The sequence below is a fragment of the Lutjanus erythropterus genome, chromosome 8, assembly GCF_056507025.1.
Source record: "Lutjanus erythropterus isolate fLutEry1 chromosome 8, fLutEry1.hap2, whole genome shotgun sequence".
In the NCBI taxonomy this organism is placed as follows: Eukaryota; Metazoa; Chordata; class Actinopteri; order Lutjaniformes; family Lutjanidae; genus Lutjanus; species Lutjanus erythropterus.
The window spans coordinates 25433568-25451458 of NC_139324.1; the positions used below are offsets into that span (position 1 = coordinate 25433568).

Genomic DNA, 17891 nt, shown 5'->3' on the forward strand with positions numbered 1-17891 from the left:
GGCAAAATTAATTCAAGGAAAATATAGAAAAAAATTGCCCTTGGTGAGGAACAATCAAATAAGACTACTGTGAAGTGAGTAACTGATCAAGATACTACTATATGAAAACTATAAAACATAACACTTTCATTCCAGGACTTGTCTATCTTTTATTTATGTATTTATTACAATTTAAACCTACTAAATCTATTTATATATTTATTTATGCATAGAAAGTCAATTATGAGTGATAAGGGATGTGTTTTGAATGTGTCATGATCAACATACAAATGACACACTTGTCCAAATAATCACAGGACAGAAAAGAAAAGACACAAATTCAATCCAACATGAGACTTGGACATAAAAAGAAAAATATGAAATAAAAACAAAATAAAACTAAAACTAAATAGTGACTTTTTAAGGTTTCTTCAAGTGTGCCATCACATGCAGTTCACTGTTAGAAAGTCAAAAGACATTTGAAAACAACCTAGTGAAGGTTTTTATTTGTGCATATGTGACACACTCTGGACTTAAAGACTGACTTCAGGCAGTTAAATTAGTGTGTAACTACCAACAATATAAAACAAAAATGGAAAAAGGAAACTAACAGCTGCATTCCAGAGGAAGTCTGGTCAAAGTATTGTGAATTTCAATAGAGGATATCTTGATATGTTTGGCTTTTAGAGTAAAGAGACATCACTTCTGTTCAGAAGTCTCACCATTCAGGCTCTTCCAGCTGCTGGAGGAATTGTGGCAAATCACCACCACATGTTTTGGGCCTGTCCAAAAGTGCTTTCTGGTACAAAGAGTATTTGAGACAAAACTTAGTTTTAAGTGATAAAAATTAAAACAAAATCCTTACTTATGTATAGCTGCTAAAAGCAGTTATAGAGATATAACTTAAGCCAGGAACTCCATCTATAGAGGACTAGTAGGATGTAATTTATGAAATCTTTAAAATGGAAAGAATCAAGTTCTCCATGAAGCTTCAGGAAAATACATTTGAGAAAATCTGTGAGAAGTGTATGTATGTAGACAGTCTTAATAAACACAGTTGTGTTGCTGCTCACGGTTGTGTTTGACCATATTGACAAAAACTAAAACTTAAGACATTTTCTGTATATTTTTTATTGTACCTCTGGGCAGGTCAAGATAAATATAAAAGTGATCAAATTAAAATATCCTTATATGTATATATATATATATATATATATATATATATATATATATATATATATATATATATATATATATATGTATGTATATATATTTATTTATTTATTTTTAGATGTGACTGTAGCTGGATCATCAGGATCAGCCACTTCACTAAGCCCCGCCCACGCTCCCGGAACAGGAAGTACCTGAGCGTTGCTGCTGCTGACGTTGGTGCTACACAAAGTGGCGATGGCGTTCACAGATCAGTCCCTCTTGGATCTAACAGATAAAGAAACCCGGGAGAAACTGTCGTTATGGGACCGCCGCACCGACGCCATGGCTCCTTTAACAGAGAAACAGATGGACTCGGTCCTGGAGCTCCGAGCCGCCGCTGAGACGCTCTCTGTCCCGTCAGAGGTGAGCTGCGACTCCGTAGCCAGCTAGCTAACTTAGCTAGCAGGACTGCTAACTTACTTTCTTAACGTCAGTGAGGGCAACTAAACCGTGTAGCTGCCTCTGCATAAACCTAATTCACCTCTCTGACATGTAAACTGGATATTAAAGCTAATATAACACTGAATGTTAGCTTGTCGGCTAACTAGCAGGCTTGCACTTGTACTCCGCCACGTCAAGCTGTCCAGCTAGCTTCATATGAAGGCTTGTTTAGAAACAGAGAGCTCTGCCTTGTTTTGCAGCTGCCCATTGAGGACTTGTGCAGCCTTTCGTCGCGGTCCTTGCAGTCCCCCTTCACAGCGACTGTCCCAGCTTCAACAGAGGACGTCCTGCTCAAAGGTTTCCAGATGCTTGATATGGAGAATGACAGGATAGAAACAGCACAACAGGTGACTTGTCTTTGCCAGCAGTAAACAGTGTTGTAACCAGTCAGACACACTGTACCATAATAAGATGCCTGGTTTTAACACATTTCTAATTTGTGTTGCAGTTCTTTGCCTGGTTTGCCAAGTTGCAGGCAAACATGGACCAGGATGAGAACATAAAATACAGGTATGTAAATGTTGAAGTGCGTTATCCTACACCTACATGCTGAATGTCCTGGCAAAATGCTTGTTCAGAAGAGGGCAGGGTTAGGGTGTTTTCACACCTGTGGTTCATTTGATGCAGACCAGGAGAAAAAATAATAGTCTTTGATTTTAGTTCTGGTCCAGTTACTGTTCATGTTGACTTTTCACAAGTGAACTAAGAGGAGTAAACATGAAATTATTATACATACTGACAGGTAACTCACTGATTGGACCACTTTAACAATTGTGATCATCTATCATCGGTGCATTTTAGGAGCCACGTGTGGAAATAAAGTAAAAACCCTGATTTTTAGTATTACTTTCACACACTTCATAATGGACTTAATAAACTGACAAAGTACATGAAGTAGGATATGCACATCAGTTTCAACAGCTTTTGACCTATTAATCAGAGAAAATACTTGCACTGATGTACATAAGTTTTATGGTGTATACAGATCAATTATAGAATTGCTTTATGAACAGATTTCCTGATCAACAGATGTAGTTATTAGTAGTTAAGATTGTCAAATCATGCTAGAATCACATACCTGTTATCATAAAATCCTGTTTATGGTTTGTTTGCTTTCACACCACAAACAAACTGCACCAGAATCCACTTGGAAGCAGACAGAGAGCTGTGTATGTTGAGTATTAAACCAGGGTTTTCAATGTCACAAAGGTGGCTCCCTTTTAACCTGGCTAGATCACAATGGTAATTTATGGCAAACTCATAACCTGGTTGGGAGCAGGTTATATTCTGAGTTTCAGATTAAATCAGCAGTAAAAAGTGGCAGTTTTAACTAATTCTATTCTTGACAATGTTCTTTATGACCGATACAGATTCTCAGCTGAAGTAAGACATTATATAAACAAAGCAGCTGAGCTGTACGTTGGAAATCTCACCAAATGAAGTTGTGCATTTACAATAGCATGTGCGTAGTGTGTGCATCAAAACCACAGTTTAGTAATGCAGAAAGTCATCTTCTTATCATATTAACACGTTAAATTTTATATGGCAGATCATACACAGTAAAAGAATGATGACGTGGCTACAGACAGTGAAGGATGTTTACATGCTTGATCCTTATTTGCTGCCAAGTCAGTTTTACACGACTGATATTGCATCTTAGAACACAGATTAGAAAATTGATTAGTCAGTCCTGCTTATCATGGAAAATTCTATCAGTAGTCATTTTACTTGGATTTCATGAAAAACTAAAGTGAGTCCTTATCTGCACCAACAGTATTGCTCCTTGATGTAATATATTTTAAATATTTTTATAGCTCCTCATTATAATGACTTGTTCATCTTGATGTGGGTGGCTCATGATTGCTTTACTTGAAGTGAAGAAAAGCACCAAATGATGCATCAAAAACCCCTTTTATGTGACTGCACACAGAGCCTGAAGAAAAGAGCCTGGATTAACAAAACAAGTTGATAACCACTGTTGTGATACCTGTTATCTCTGACTGGGGTTTTAGGTTTTGTCAAGCCAGCACATGCAAAGAAAGCCCGGATATGCTGAGTTACCTTTGTAGTACAGCCCTCTGTTTTTGGTCTGCACCAGAGTTCAACTGACAGCTTTCACATTAGTTCAAATGAATCTGACTAATCGTGCACATGGACCAGGGTTCATTTTAACCAAACCAAACAGGTTACGTGTGAAACCACCCATTTGTTTCTTGGAAGGATAAATCAGAAACAAACTACTAAGAAGGGGCAAAGCAGTGTTGTTTACCATGGTTAGCAACATTTCATGACAATTGAACTCTGTGTACTTTACATTAAAATGTTTGTTCATCACACAACCTGCACCCACCCACCCACAGATAGTAAAAATCCACATCCACTCCACACATCATAAACTTGCATGTTTTCAGACCTCTGAATCGCTGCCCATAAGTTGAATGAAATTGCAATGCAGTCTTATACAGCTAGGTAGACATAAACCACAGATATAGGGATATGGTAACTAATCATAAGCCAACAGCCAACAGAGAAGTTTCAAGTTTGCTTTTAAAAAGTGGCCACAGTTGTGGCATATCTCAGGGTATCAAGCTGTGTTCAACTGAGTAGGACCAAAGTTACAAAAGGCAAGGCAAAAATCTACTGCTGTGCTTCTACATGGGCTGAATGTTTTCTACTCTACATCTGGCCACACCCCGATTAGTGATGTCCCAGCTTTGGCAGCTGTCACATCCCTGTTTGGTCAAAAGTGCAACATGCCAGGAGTGTTTCAGCCCAACCCAGAGCTGTGCATCAAGTTTTCAGCTTAGCGTTAAAGCACTGCCTAGTTTGCCAGTTTGATCTGAGTTTTGGGAAAAGGTTTTGTGGTGGGTGGAATGACTGTAATGACTGGATGTAGTAGGACAGAAATACAACCAATCAGAGCAGTGAAATGTGTGACTTTTCTAATCTGGATTGGTGACGCTCTTCTGTCAACCACCCCATTTTAAGTAAATGGTTGTGATTGGCCTGACCGGATCCAAGGCTGGTGGATTTCTGTCTGAATGGAAGCGTGACTGGATGTATCTGCCAAAGCAAATGAAAACATGAGCTTGGCAGACACGGTTGGTTCCAGGCTAAAAACAATGTCAAATTACTGTGCAAACCAATAGGTAGCTTAACTGCATCATTTTGCCTTTGGATTAACAAACAGATAGTATGTCTGCTTTCCCTTCAGGAAAACCAGAGATGATCTAAACAGCTATCAGGAACAATGTGATGCTATTCTGAAAGATGTCAGTGCAGCTCTGGAGCACTTGGACTCCCTTCAGAAACAGTACCTGTTTGTGTCCAATAAGACTGGCACCCTACATGAGGCCTGTGAGCAGCTGCTTAAAGAGCAGGTAAGCTGCATGCTGTGTTATTCATCCATTAACACAAGTCACGTCATCAGTAGAGGCTGTTTAAATTGTGTGATGTGCTAAATCTATTTTTATTAAAGGGAAAGTACAGATTATTTGTAGTGGGGTTGTCATTGTATTACTTATAGTAGATGATGGTCAGCACAACATCAGTAATTTTAGCTTGCAGAACATGGGAGTTGCTGGTCCACTGCTGCCTTGATCTGTTAGTTTGTTTGTGTTATTGTGTGACTTTGATAAACAAAAATTTTTAACACTAAAGTCACACAATAACACAGACAAACTAAAAGATCGGTAGACCAGCAGCTCCGTAGCTAAAATGATATGTTTTGTTGCTGACCCTGACCACAGCAGTACATTGCATAGCTTCTGTGCTGGTACTCCTCTCCCTTTCTTCAAACTGGGAGTGTGCTGACTCTACTGTAGGTGATGCGCTGAATGTCGATGGGCTGAATACTTAGTATTTGCCACCTGTAAACTGCAGAATTCGCTGTAATTATCTGTAAACTCTGGAGCTGTTCTGAATTGGGAAACAACCGTGGTGACACCCAAAAGAGTCACAGGGGATGACTGGAAATGCCATACACATTATCTGGTTCAGAACAGCGTGACATAGATAAAAGCTTGTCTAATATCAAATTTCCAGCAAGCATTCTGCAGGTCAAAAAAATCAGTCTGCTGCTCATTCTCTCTGTGGCATATTTAATATCTTATCGGCCCTGCAGTTTTCATTCTTTTTTTTTCTTGCAGATAGCTGCTTATGTTCACAAATATATGTAGATTGGACCGTTCGAGGAAGTTGGACAGGACTGAACTTGGAACTGAACTGAAATTAAACTGTCATGCTGTATTGTGTCATCTGTGGTTTGTTGTTTTCTCTCTGCAGTCAGAGCTTGTTGACCTGGCAGAGAGCATACAGCAGAAACTGTCATATTTTAATGAGTTGGAAAACATAAACACGGTAGGGTTTTTCGTTGTCTGCATCTTAAAACCTGATAACTAAATGCATGCATTGTAATTTATGTGTATGTTAATTACTAATAAGATATTGACCTAATTATAGATCAGCAGTTATGTTATAGATTAGCATACTATTTTGGAGATCTTGGCTGTCAGCTAAGAATAATTTCAAAAATGTTTCATTAAATGTTCTCAAGAAGCTTTGTTTCACCTCCTTAACCTTTAAAATATGAAAGTAAAATCTGTAAAACTGGTTTAATAGACTTGAATTTGGCCTTGTTTCAAAGTAAAAACAGCGCATTTCTGGCTGAGAAGACTTTGCTAAATGAAAGAAATGTTTTAATTATAAAGACCAAGAGTTGGAGGAGTATAATTAATGTTAAGAATTACTTCAAACCGAGCCTTCTCTTTGTCTTTGCAGAAACTGAACTCACCAACCTTGTCTGTAAATAGCGAAGGCTTTATACCGATGCTGTCTAAATTGGATGACTGCATTGAATATGTTTCTTCACATGTAAGTAGTTTGACCTCTCTACAGTATTTCAGTTCTGTCTGTGCAAACCTCATCTTATTAGCGGAGATGGAATAATTAAACACTAGATCATGTTTTTCAGCAGTTAATATGCCTGAATGCCTTCTGTGTAATTGATGCATATCGACACCAATGGGAAATTTAAAACAAGACCTTGATGATATACTGTTGACTTGTTATAACTGCAGAACTGTGATATCCTTGTAGTATGATCTACGGCAGTGATACTCAACTTATTGCCCGTGATAGGGTGCCACGTGGCCCAACAATCAGTTTGTACTTCACAATGAAAATAACTGATTCACACTGGGATTTTTTGTGTTTATACCAATGTCTTGCCCTTGGCTGTTACTTTGGAAGTTACATATTAGCTTACACACATTCAAAGAGCTTAAAGCTACTACAAGGAGTTTTTAACTGGTTATGAAACAATCTCAATTTATTATTGGTTCCTCTGTATGAGCTACATAAATAAACGAGACCATTCTCACGAAGCTCAGCTATTTCTGTATAGTCGTTGTCTGTTGTCGGCTCAGATTCTAAATGAAATCAGATTAAACGAGCCTGTGTTTAGATTTTCCCAGCCAAAGTTACAGTGAGTAGTATGTTAGCCAGTTAAAAGAAGCAGGAGATTTTTTATTTAGATGATTTTATTTTCAACATTATATTTTGTGGTTATTACAGTGGAAACTGCTTTCATCCGCGAGGGCTTCCAAAATCAACAAAATATGAAAGTTCCTTGTAGTAGCTTTAAATATGCTGTTAATTCTGTCCCCGGTAGGAGCAGTTTGTGTTCGTTGCTCATGTTTATGAATCATTCTAACATTTTAGTGATTGCAGGTAGACCTGCAGTAATTAGATGGTTTGTCAATTAATCAATTAGCTCATTGAAAGAAAGTTAGTTGCTTCTATTCTTAACTCTTTTGGTAATTGATTAATCATTTCAGTAATTTTTCAAGCAAATATGTCAAACATATGTTGGTTCCAACTTTTTAAGTGTAAGGATTTGCTCTTTTTCTTTGTCATATATCATAGTAAATGACAAGTCTTTGGGTTTTGGGCTGTTGGTTGGACAAAAGAATTTAAAGACCAAGTCACTTTGGGATCTGGGGAATTGTGATGAGCATTTTCACAAGGTTTTGACATTTTGTAGACCAAACAGTTAATTGTGAAGATAATTGGCAGATTAATCTAAAACGAAAATAGCTGTTAGTTGCAGCCCTAATTGCATGATGGAAGAGGTTCCAGCTATGTTTAATGTTGTATAAACATAATTTTCATTATTTGAAAATGAAGAATTTCAAAGAAAGATGAGTCATGGACCTTTTTAATGTTGTTTCATTTTATCTGATGAATAATATTAATTTTGATTATTAACTTAACCAGAAAGTGGTGCCACTTTTTGCTTCCTAAAATCACAATTTAAACACTAAATCACTAAATTGATATACACGTATACAAGGCAACATAAATTAGCACTGATGCATATAATTGTTGGCATTGAATAACATAATTTAAATTAATTTCCTTTTGCACATGCACTGTACTGCATCCAGCTCCATGTCTCACACAGTTTCTGGTTGATTGATTGTGGACAGCACAATTGTGGCATCACAGATTTCAGTTTTTTTTTTTTTTAATACTTTCCCCCACTTGGATTTTTAAAAGACTTTTGATATGTTATAAATTATATATTTATGAGACTACAACATTTAAGAGTTACTTTTACAATTTGTAGGGGCTCATGTTGTATAATGTTGTATAATGCCTACCACTGATCTGTTGCATGTAATCACAATCAAATGTGTCTAACACTTGTTTCTCTTGATTGATTGCAGCCCAATTTCAAGGACTACCCAGTTTATTTGACCAAGTTTAAACAGTGTCTTTCTAAAGCTATGCACTTCATGAAGATCCACATTGTAAACACTATGCAAAATCTCACAAGCCAGTTAACAAAAAGGGTAAGAAAAAGTCACATTACTTCCTCCTACACAGATGATACTGTATGTGCAGAGTCCAATATCAGTCATTTATTTTATTCTTTCATCTCCCCCAGGATCCAATGGGCTTGACTAACGCAGACAATGCTTTTACACTTTACTATGTTAAGTTTAGAGCAGTTGCACCTAAAGTTCGAGTAAGTATAAAATTTAATTACCTACTGAAATGCATAGATCATTTTTTGTAATAAAATTCATTTGTATTATTTTTTTTCCCATTCAGTCACTGATTGAACAGATAGAACAGCGGGCAGAGAAGATTCCAGAGTGAGTATTAGCATTTCTCCAGAATAAAGTAGCAGCATTTGCATTTCTGTGATTTTTCTTTTCTACAGTTCTTGTGCTTGAATTAATTCATCCTTCCTTTTATTGATGTGAGCAGATACCATCAGCTTCTCGATGAAATCCATCAGTGCTACCTTGACCAGAGGGAGCAGCTCCTCAGTCCCAGCATTACATCCACCATTACTGACCTGACCAACCAAAACAGCAAAGACCACTGCGCACTGGTAAGGCATGACCGGTTCACAGCAGAACTGCCCTTTAGATATAGTGAGGTGACATTTGAGCTTGCAGAGGATGCACAGCATGGTCCCCCCTCCCCCTGGGATATTTTCTGGAGTGTTTGGTGCAGACACAAAGCTGTGCGCATGATAAATGAGTAAACCTGAGATTGTGTACAGCAGGCATCCAGAGCTTAGTCCTGTTTTGTTCACAAGTGAATTGCTGTGCAGAATGTTGTTTGTATACTGTGTCATACCTCATCTATAAAGCAATGACTGCTGTGCTGTGTGCCTCTGGTGCTTAAAAATTGAGCTGACCCAAAGGTTGGCAGAATAATTCATGGTAAAATATTTTTTAAAAATCGTATACTTCAGAAATAACTGATCCAGTTTTGTATTTTGATGCTGTGTTGGCATTTAAAAACACTTCACTAATTGGCTTGATGGGGATCCTATAATTAAAGGTCAGAATTATATGCAACAAACGTCACAGCAGCCGCACCACCTATCCGAGATTTTTCCTTTAATGAAACTGCATCTCGTTAATGATTGCTGTAATGGGTGCTTCTGTCTTTTATGTGGGAGGATGTGTTTGCTTGTTTGAAGTGGAGCCAAAGCAAAGTATTGGTAGGCACGGCAGCCGGTGATCGTTATGTGTTATGTGTATTTGTACAGGTTCGCAGTGGCTGTGCCTTTATGGTTCATGTGTGCCAGGATGAACACCAACTGTACAATGAGTTCTTCTCTAAACCTACACCCAAACTGGAGTGAGTATCGCCTGCCTCACTGTAACAGGATCACTGAACACACCCAGGCAATATGTGTTTGCTTAAGGCATGGCGCTTCAAAAACCATGATATCCATTTTAAGTTTTGCTGGATTCCTTGTGTTTGAAATACCAATTTACAGTGCATGGGTATACAATTTGCCTTACTGTTGAAAAAGGATAGTTTGGGTTGTATGTAGTGGGGTTGTATGAGATACTTAGAGGTTGTCAGTGTGTTACCTACAGTAGATGGCTGTTGTCACACCGCCAGTTTGGAGAAGCAGCACAAGAACGTGTATAGGAAGCTAAGCAATGAACTGCTGTGGACTGGGTCAGCTACAAAAGTTTATTTAGCAACTTAAAAAAAAGCCCATCTAAAGAATATCAATATCAGTTGAAGTTTACACTATATTTATGATATTTTCACCTTGCCAGCAAATAGCCTTCAGACAGGAAACTGCTATTATACCAGACAAATATTGGCATTTAATACAAGAGTTGTTGGTCTACCACTGCCTCGATTGTTAGTTTGTTTGTGTTACTCTGTGACTTTGGGTGAATCCAAACTGTCCTTTTAAAAACAGAAAAATAACAGAAACAAAGTGACTTTGAGGCGGGGATATACCAGTAACCCCCATATTCTGTGAGGTAAAATAGCTGATTTCATCTTTGAGATTTAGTTCGTTTGGAGAGAGTGTATAACAGTGGTTTCCTGTCAGAAGTGGCTGCCTGATGGTGATGTAAAACAGTGAAAATATTCTAAATATAGCATACACTTCAACTGCTATTGATTTCTCTTTTAAGTAGAACTTTTTTAAATTGCTAAAATGCCTTTTGTTGCTGACCCCATCCACAGTGCATCGTTCAGTTTCCATGCTGTTGCCCCTCTCTGCTCCTCAGGACTGGATGCGTGCCAACCATCTACTGTAATTAATACACTGACTATTGATAAGTACATCATGCAACCCTACATCAAATAATCTGAACTATCCCTTTAGGAGCAAAAAACTTTTTTATAATTATTTTTAGGTATTACTTTATTCCTTAACTTGAAGGAAAACTTGAAGCTTGAAATGAACAGAAAGTGTAATTTTAGACTTCTCTCAGCTGTACAAAGTAATTAAATGGTGTTTAATCTCTGACAGTGAGCTGCTAGAGAAGTTATGTTTGTCCCTGTATGATGTCCTCCGGCCTCTAATCATCCACATCATCCACCTGGAAACCTTGTCGGAGCTCTGCAGCATCCTCAAGAATGAGATGCTGGAAGACCACGTTCATAACAACGGTAGGTTAGAGCTTTTGTTCTCCTCAAGGCTTCTTACTTGCCACAACGGCTGTTAAATGTTAATTTACCAAGTTTACAGTTGTGCTGAATTTTGGGGATTGAACTTAACTTTGCGTAGAATCACTAAATGTGTATAACATGTACAAAAACTGAAGTATTAAAAACATCGAATTACTGTTTTATGGAGGATTATGTCCCAACTACACTGTACAAAAATTGATCAAAAATATAATTTGGAGCCAGAGGCTGCGAAGTTGTGATGGGGGTTGCAGCAGAGCTCAACTGTCAATCATGATGTGAATTCCCCTTTTTATAGCATCAAATAACTAATTGAAACTAACTAATTGCAACCTAAACAGAAAATATTTTTTGGAAAAAATATGACGTTATTTTTTTTTTTGTATTAGTTTGGTCCGTGCCCCCTCTGTTGACGTGAAGGGGGCGGGATTTCTGACCTATACTGCACCCAGCCACCAGGGGGTGATCGAGATGTTTTGTCTTCAGTTTTGGGAAGCTCTCATGTTGTCCATCTTTATATTTGTCAGCTCTCCCAGTGAGAGGTGTAAGAAGATATCAGTAAACTTGGATATTGCATTATTCCGTTTTGTGACTCTTAAACCCACTGTATCATAGAATTGTGACATGCAAAGGATGGTGGCAGTGGTTCATTGGCTGTTGTTTTTAAACCCCTGTCAGTCAGTTAGCAGTGTTGTCCATTTTCACTGTGCTGATTGCATTAAAAGTAAACTTTTTAACTCAGATTTTATTCATATGGTGGTGTGTTCTTTGTACCATAACAGATTTCCTAAAATTAGATGATATTGGCAATATATCACCTTTCTTACAGTATCACAATATGTTGAATCTTAACCCCTGATTTGTGATATGTATTTTATCACCAGATTCTTACCAATACACAGTCCTATGTAGCCCATAATACCCCACAGAACAACATTTTTTAGTTTTTACACTTTGGTTTTTGCATGGATTAAAGAAACGAGATGCATCATGTTAATTATTGAGCTTTAGATGTGCAGGTAGGATGATATTCTTCCCTTGGACTCAGCCAGGCTGGCTTCAGAAGTTTCCTCCAGTTTCCACTTTTTTGTTAAACTAAGGTAGCTGGGAGCTGATTTTTTTTTTCTCAAAGATTATATGCGGGTTTTGTGAAGACTTTTCTGTGGTACAGGACCTTACTCTTTGGTTCTTATTCACATCTCATCCACCCATTCTTATCTCCCATCACTATACATCACCTTTACACTTAAGAACCTATGGGACTCGTGTCTGATGTATCTATTTACAACAAAGTTTTGAACCAGAGGCCAAAGTTTGTTGTGATTTTGATATTGGTCCAAGTCTAAACTGACCTCCTGTGTGCTTTTATGTAGCTGCTCAGCTGGGGGCCTTTGATGCAGTAGTGAAGCAGATGCTGGAGGATGTCCAGGAGAGGCTGGTCTACAGGACTCACATTTACATCCAGACTGATATCACAGGCTACAACCCAGCTCCAGGGGATCTGGCCTATCCTGAGAAACTGGAGATGATGGAGGTAAGTGTTGTAAGCTGAAAGGGATGTAGTTTTTCCTTACAGATTCTACTTGGCTAGCTTTATGGATGTGATTACAGCTGCAACTAATGAATAGTTTCATTAGATTCATTCGTCAGATCTGTTTCCCACTACGTTTTCGGGACAAGACTCAACAATCCACGATTTTACTGACCTGTGATTGGTCAGCGTTTCCCTTCAGGGGCTGCATTTAGGAGCAGAAATCTGTTTTTCTGTCAGACCACTTTAATTACATTATGTTTAAGGTTATTGTGAAACTTTTGCCTAGTGATGCCAGAAATAAACAATCTACTCCAGTTTTAATTGTTTGGTCTATAAACTTATGTCAAATATAAGGAAAAATGCCATCAGCAGTTCCCATAGCATAAATAATTGTTTTCAAAATTCTTCTTTCTGACATAACAAGCCTACCTGTCAGCAGGCTTGTAAAACTGTTCTTGTTTTAAGTTGAATTATTGATTAATTAAAGCCTCATAAAGTCTTTTGGCTTGTGAATGTCTGCACATGTAGTCATATTAATTTGTCTTGACTGATTTCTTTAGATATTTAGTCTGTGCAGTTGGTCACAGGGTTAGTTTTATATTATGTTAACTTAGCTTAGCTTTTAAATACCCGTAGACTTTCTTTTGTAGAGAAGAGAAAAAAGTAACTTTCTATCTTTCTATCCCCAGTCCTTGAAAAGTCATAAGTTTAAGTTAAATTATGCACATTTAAAGCCTTTTAAGGGGAAAGTATTTGGTCTTGTGAATATCTGCCTGTTGTTAAATATACCTTTGAGTCTTAACTTGTATTTGACAACTGTCAAATGTGTCGCATCTAGATGATTTTCTTACAATGAAATTCCCTGATGCTCTTTAAATTTCTTCAGATGTTTATTTGGCTTTCGGTCTGTCTTGAGACTTGTTTTGCAAGTTGTAGTTTCATTTTGTGTTTAAAAACCTATTGTTGAAGCGAGTAGCAAAATGTGACTTTTTAGAGTCTAAAACCCTGCCTACTAACTCTTTCCTTTCTTTTCTTTATTGTCACTAAAAGAGAATCGCTCAGAGCTTGAAGGAAGAGCAGATGAAGCAGATGTCACAAGAGTCCATGTTTTCTGATGTTCAGCTGGAGGACCCTGATGGCAGAAGAAACAGTAATGCTGGTTCGTGTTTCCAGATTATGACACTTGCTTTTTTGACTACTTCTGGTGTTATTGTCATTTGCCTGATGGCTCTTGTCCTTTTGTTCAATGACTTCAGGGAGCGTGGAGGCATCCAGCCTACAGACGTCGATCTCCCCTGCTGATCTGCACGGCATGTGGTACCCTACTGTCAGACGAACGCTGGTTTGTCTGTCCAAGCTCTACAGATGTATAGATGTGGGTCTCTTACTCTTATTCTGTGCTAATTTATAGTCTCCTATCCTAAAATATGGATGTGTGGTGTATAGTTTTCCCCGTTTTTAATGTCTTATTCCTGCATCTCTTACTGTGATTTGGTCTTTTTCCAGAGAGCAGTCTTCCAGGGTTTATCTCAAGAAGCCTTATCTGCCTGCATCCAGTCTCTGCTTAAAGCTTCCGATATCATCCTTAAAAACAAGGTTGGCACATATGGTTAAGAAAAGAGTGTTTTCTTTAGTCAACTTTTCAGATTATTATCAAAACAGCTGGAAATGTGCCTTTCCTTTGACGAAGTAAATAAGATCAGTTCCCTCTTAGATAAAATGTGCTCTGTTATTCAAATTCCTTCCGGCTACAGAATCCTTAACCAAAGCAGCTGGGACGTCATTTAAAGTTTATTTTAATGGGTGCTTTATTATGCTCTACAGAGTGTTCAGCAGACCGTCCTTTATTTATGGGCCTCTCTCACCTTCAAATTTGCTGTCTATCTGTGCTAACTGGCCCGTTTCAACCTAACACATCAAATTAAAGCAGCAGCATCAATCTCAGAGGATGTGTTCCCACCCCGTGTTGATGATGTCTTTTTTCCCGATGTTTTAGTTGCTAGATGAGCAATAAATGGTTTCAGCTGCCTTTTTTGTCACATTAATACGTCCCTTTCCAGCTATGGTTAATCAGCAGTTATTAATTAGACATATTCCCTTATCGTCCCTGAGCCTCTGCTTTTTATGTTCTCTGTAGCTCGGCTAGTCAGCAGATGCCCTTTTGTGTTGGCAGCCTGCAGTGTGGATTTAACAGTGTGCTATCACTTTCTGTAGACGCAAATAGATGGGCAACTTTTCCTGATCAAGCACCTGCTGATAATGCGTGAACAGATTGCCCCATTTCACACCGATTTTGCCATCAAGGAAATCTCACTGGATCTGAAGAAAACGCGAGGTAAGATAATTAAAGGTGGTGGGAACATTGGTGTTCAGCTCCATAAAGCCAGTCATTACATTCTCATGCTCATTAAGCAACTTGTGCCTATCACATGCACCAGTGGCAACAATTAATGTGGAAATTACAGTGTAATCCAACACCATAATGTACATTAACCGACGGCTCACAGGGCAGATTCACTCCTCCTATCACCCTCATCTCAGTCAAGGTCATATTAAATTTGTAGCACTAGAGGGCACTCTAATTCTACACCAGCCCAGATTTAATCTCTGCTTTGTGTTCAGATGCTGCCTTCAAAATCCTGAACCCTAAGGCTGTACCCAAATTCTTCCGACTTAACAGTCACAACGCCATACTTGAATTCCTGTTGGAGGTAGTGTTTTTATTTTATTTTTTTCCTACTTTATCAAACGTACCATACACTCCATATACTTTGATAGCACCCTGCCTGAAGGGAAACGCCACTTGATGGTGCTAAACCCTTTGTCTCCGTGGCCCCCAGGGAACACCCGAGATAAAGGAGCACTACATTGACTCTAAGAAGGATGTGGACCGGCACCTGAAGTTCAGCTGTGAGCAGTTCATCCAGCAGCAGACTCAGATCTTTGTGGGGAACCTTGAGGAGTTTCTCACTAAGGTAACTGTTAGAGTGAAGACAGACTTTGCCCCAGGCAGCGACGGTTCATCCTGACCTTCATTTTTCCCCCCAGCTTTTACCTTATAAAAAAACCTTTTAAAAAATCATTTGCTTATTCACTGATCACTGAAGGTCTCAGTACTTTAGTGACAACCAAAGATAAAATGGCTGTTTTTCATCTAGGACGTCTAATTCTGTTCCTAGGTATTATTGTGTGTCTATGTGCATGTGTTTTTATATTTTATTGTGTTCTGAAACCTTTCAATGCGGTAATTGTGCTGCAATAATTAGTTACCAGTGTGTGTTTTTTTATTCCTACCTCACTCAGTTTCCTACTATTAGACAAATAAATACCACTCTTTGTCTAATTAAAGACTAGGTCGAATCGGCAGCACAGCTTCTTGTGCTTGTTTTGCATGTTCTTGCACTACTAATACCAGCGCAAATTAAGTCTTTTCAAGTGGTAATGTTTTGTTTTGACTGTGTCTGTGCACTCGCAGGTCGCAGCTCTTAAAACTATGGCTATCCAAGGTGGTCCCACGTATAGTCTGTCTCAGCAACCTTGGGCACAGCCAGGTAAGATTTGTCTCAGGAAACGCCACTGGCATCATACTGTAATTCATCAAAACTTGTATAGCGAATGCTAGAGGGCATGTCAATGTGTTTTTTTTTCTTATCCTTTTTTTCCCTCGGTCCTGTTTTTTTCTCTCTTTTCAGCAAAGATCAACGATATAGTGATGGCTACCTACCGGGTGATGAAGAGCAAGCTGCCAAGCACTTTACAGAGCATGTCCTTGTACTTAGCCAATAGAGACACGGAGTTCATCCTTTTCAAGCCTGTCCGGGTGGGTGGCAGAAACACTAGTTTGTAGCATGTATTGCGTGAGTCAGTTCCTTTTCAAGTCATTGTTAAAGCTTCCCTTAAGAATCCATCATACAGTATTTACAAAGCAGGAATACCGTCTGTTTGCACATACTAATCCTGCTTTATAGAGATAAGTCCTTCATGTTTAAGGCCTGTCAATTGATTAAGGAGAGATATAGATTACAATCCTGTGATTTAATTCTTGACACTTTGGCTTTGTGATTGTGCTTTTAGCTATAAATTATCAGTGTGATTGAACTCTAATAGAGAAATCTTTTTGCTGCCTGTGTACTGTTCATCAAGGTGCCAGGTGAAGCCGAATGAGAGAGAAACAAAATTCTAGTGGTTGACATGGAAACAAGATAGCGGGGGGACGTAGGCCAGATGGAAATGTAGTATTAATTTCCCTCCAGCACTCAGTAATAGGATGGCTTTTTCCACAGAATAACATCCAGCAGGTATTCCAAAGACTGCACGCCTTGCTTCAGGAGGAGTACAGCGGAGAAGACCTTCAAATCATCGCATGTCCATCTATGGAGCAGGTACAGTACTGTGGGATTACTACAGCCCAAAGGCACCTGACGTAGTTTTTAATAATACCTCTGCAGCATCCCAAAACTGCTGAGAGCCACTTCAGCGGAGAAACGTTTGATAACGAACGCCCGCTAAGTCACGGTGAGCACTCATCATTTTTTACGGCTCTCTTTCAGATTAACCTGCTGCTGTCTGTGAATAAATAATGTCCGAGTTCGGCGTGTGGCGATGCTGATGAGCACCCTCTGGATAGCGATGGGATGTTCCAACTCCGGCCATGACCCGGAGCTGTGAGGCTGAGGAGGTGAGATGACCAGAGAACTGTACCTGAGCTGCAAGCTGCACCAGGAGTGCTGATGTGACAGCAAAAAAAAAAAGGCCAAAGACTCTCTGACTGAGGCTCGAGTAGCTACAAGTAGTGAAGTCCATAACAAACTGGGAAGTGGAGGTTTATTATTTTTGGGTACTGACTTGATCATTTTGTTCGACTCAAATTGAAGGTGGTGTTATGGTTAGGGTTGTTTTCATGTAGGATAAATCCATTTTGACAAGGGAGGATTTGTGATCACAGTTGCATCTCTCTTAACACCAAATTGTTTTTAATCAAAAATAATTTGCGCACTATGTGAGGTTTGGGGGATGGAACACATTAAGAGTGCTCAGACAAGGACACTTGGGGTGTTCAAATAGAGGCACTTAGGGTTGTTCATAAGCCAGGTAGCTAATGGCCAGTAAGGAGGCTTGCATTCAGATGCCCAGACTCCCTCGATGGGTTTGGAAGGATAACAAGAGAAAAATGCTGCAAAATATTTTATTCCTCTGTTTTAAAAAAATCTAATATTCAGTAGAGCTCTATGGTGGCCTGATGCGCTACAGGACACTCAGG

General features: G+C 38.8%; 1 protein-coding gene across 1 annotated transcript; it reads left to right on the forward strand.

The window, feature by feature from the left end:
* Positions 1-1343: 1343 nt before the first annotated feature.
* Positions 1344-17543, forward strand: cog3 (component of oligomeric golgi complex 3). Its single transcript, XM_084725041.1, has 23 exons — positions 1344-1554; positions 1833-1979; positions 2081-2142; positions 4847-5012; positions 5917-5991; positions 6412-6504; positions 8361-8486; positions 8582-8662; positions 8749-8792; positions 8908-9034; positions 9704-9795; positions 10940-11079; positions 12471-12631; positions 13682-13790; positions 13888-14006; positions 14138-14227; positions 14846-14966; positions 15254-15342; positions 15472-15606; positions 16107-16182; positions 16324-16451; positions 16915-17013; positions 17182-17543. The coding sequence occupies exons 1-23, from the start codon at positions 1387-1389 to the stop codon at positions 17209-17211; spliced, it is 2478 nt and encodes an 825-aa protein (XP_084581167.1). The 5' UTR covers positions 1344-1386; the 3' UTR covers positions 17212-17543.
* Positions 17544-17891: the final 348 nt, after the last annotated feature.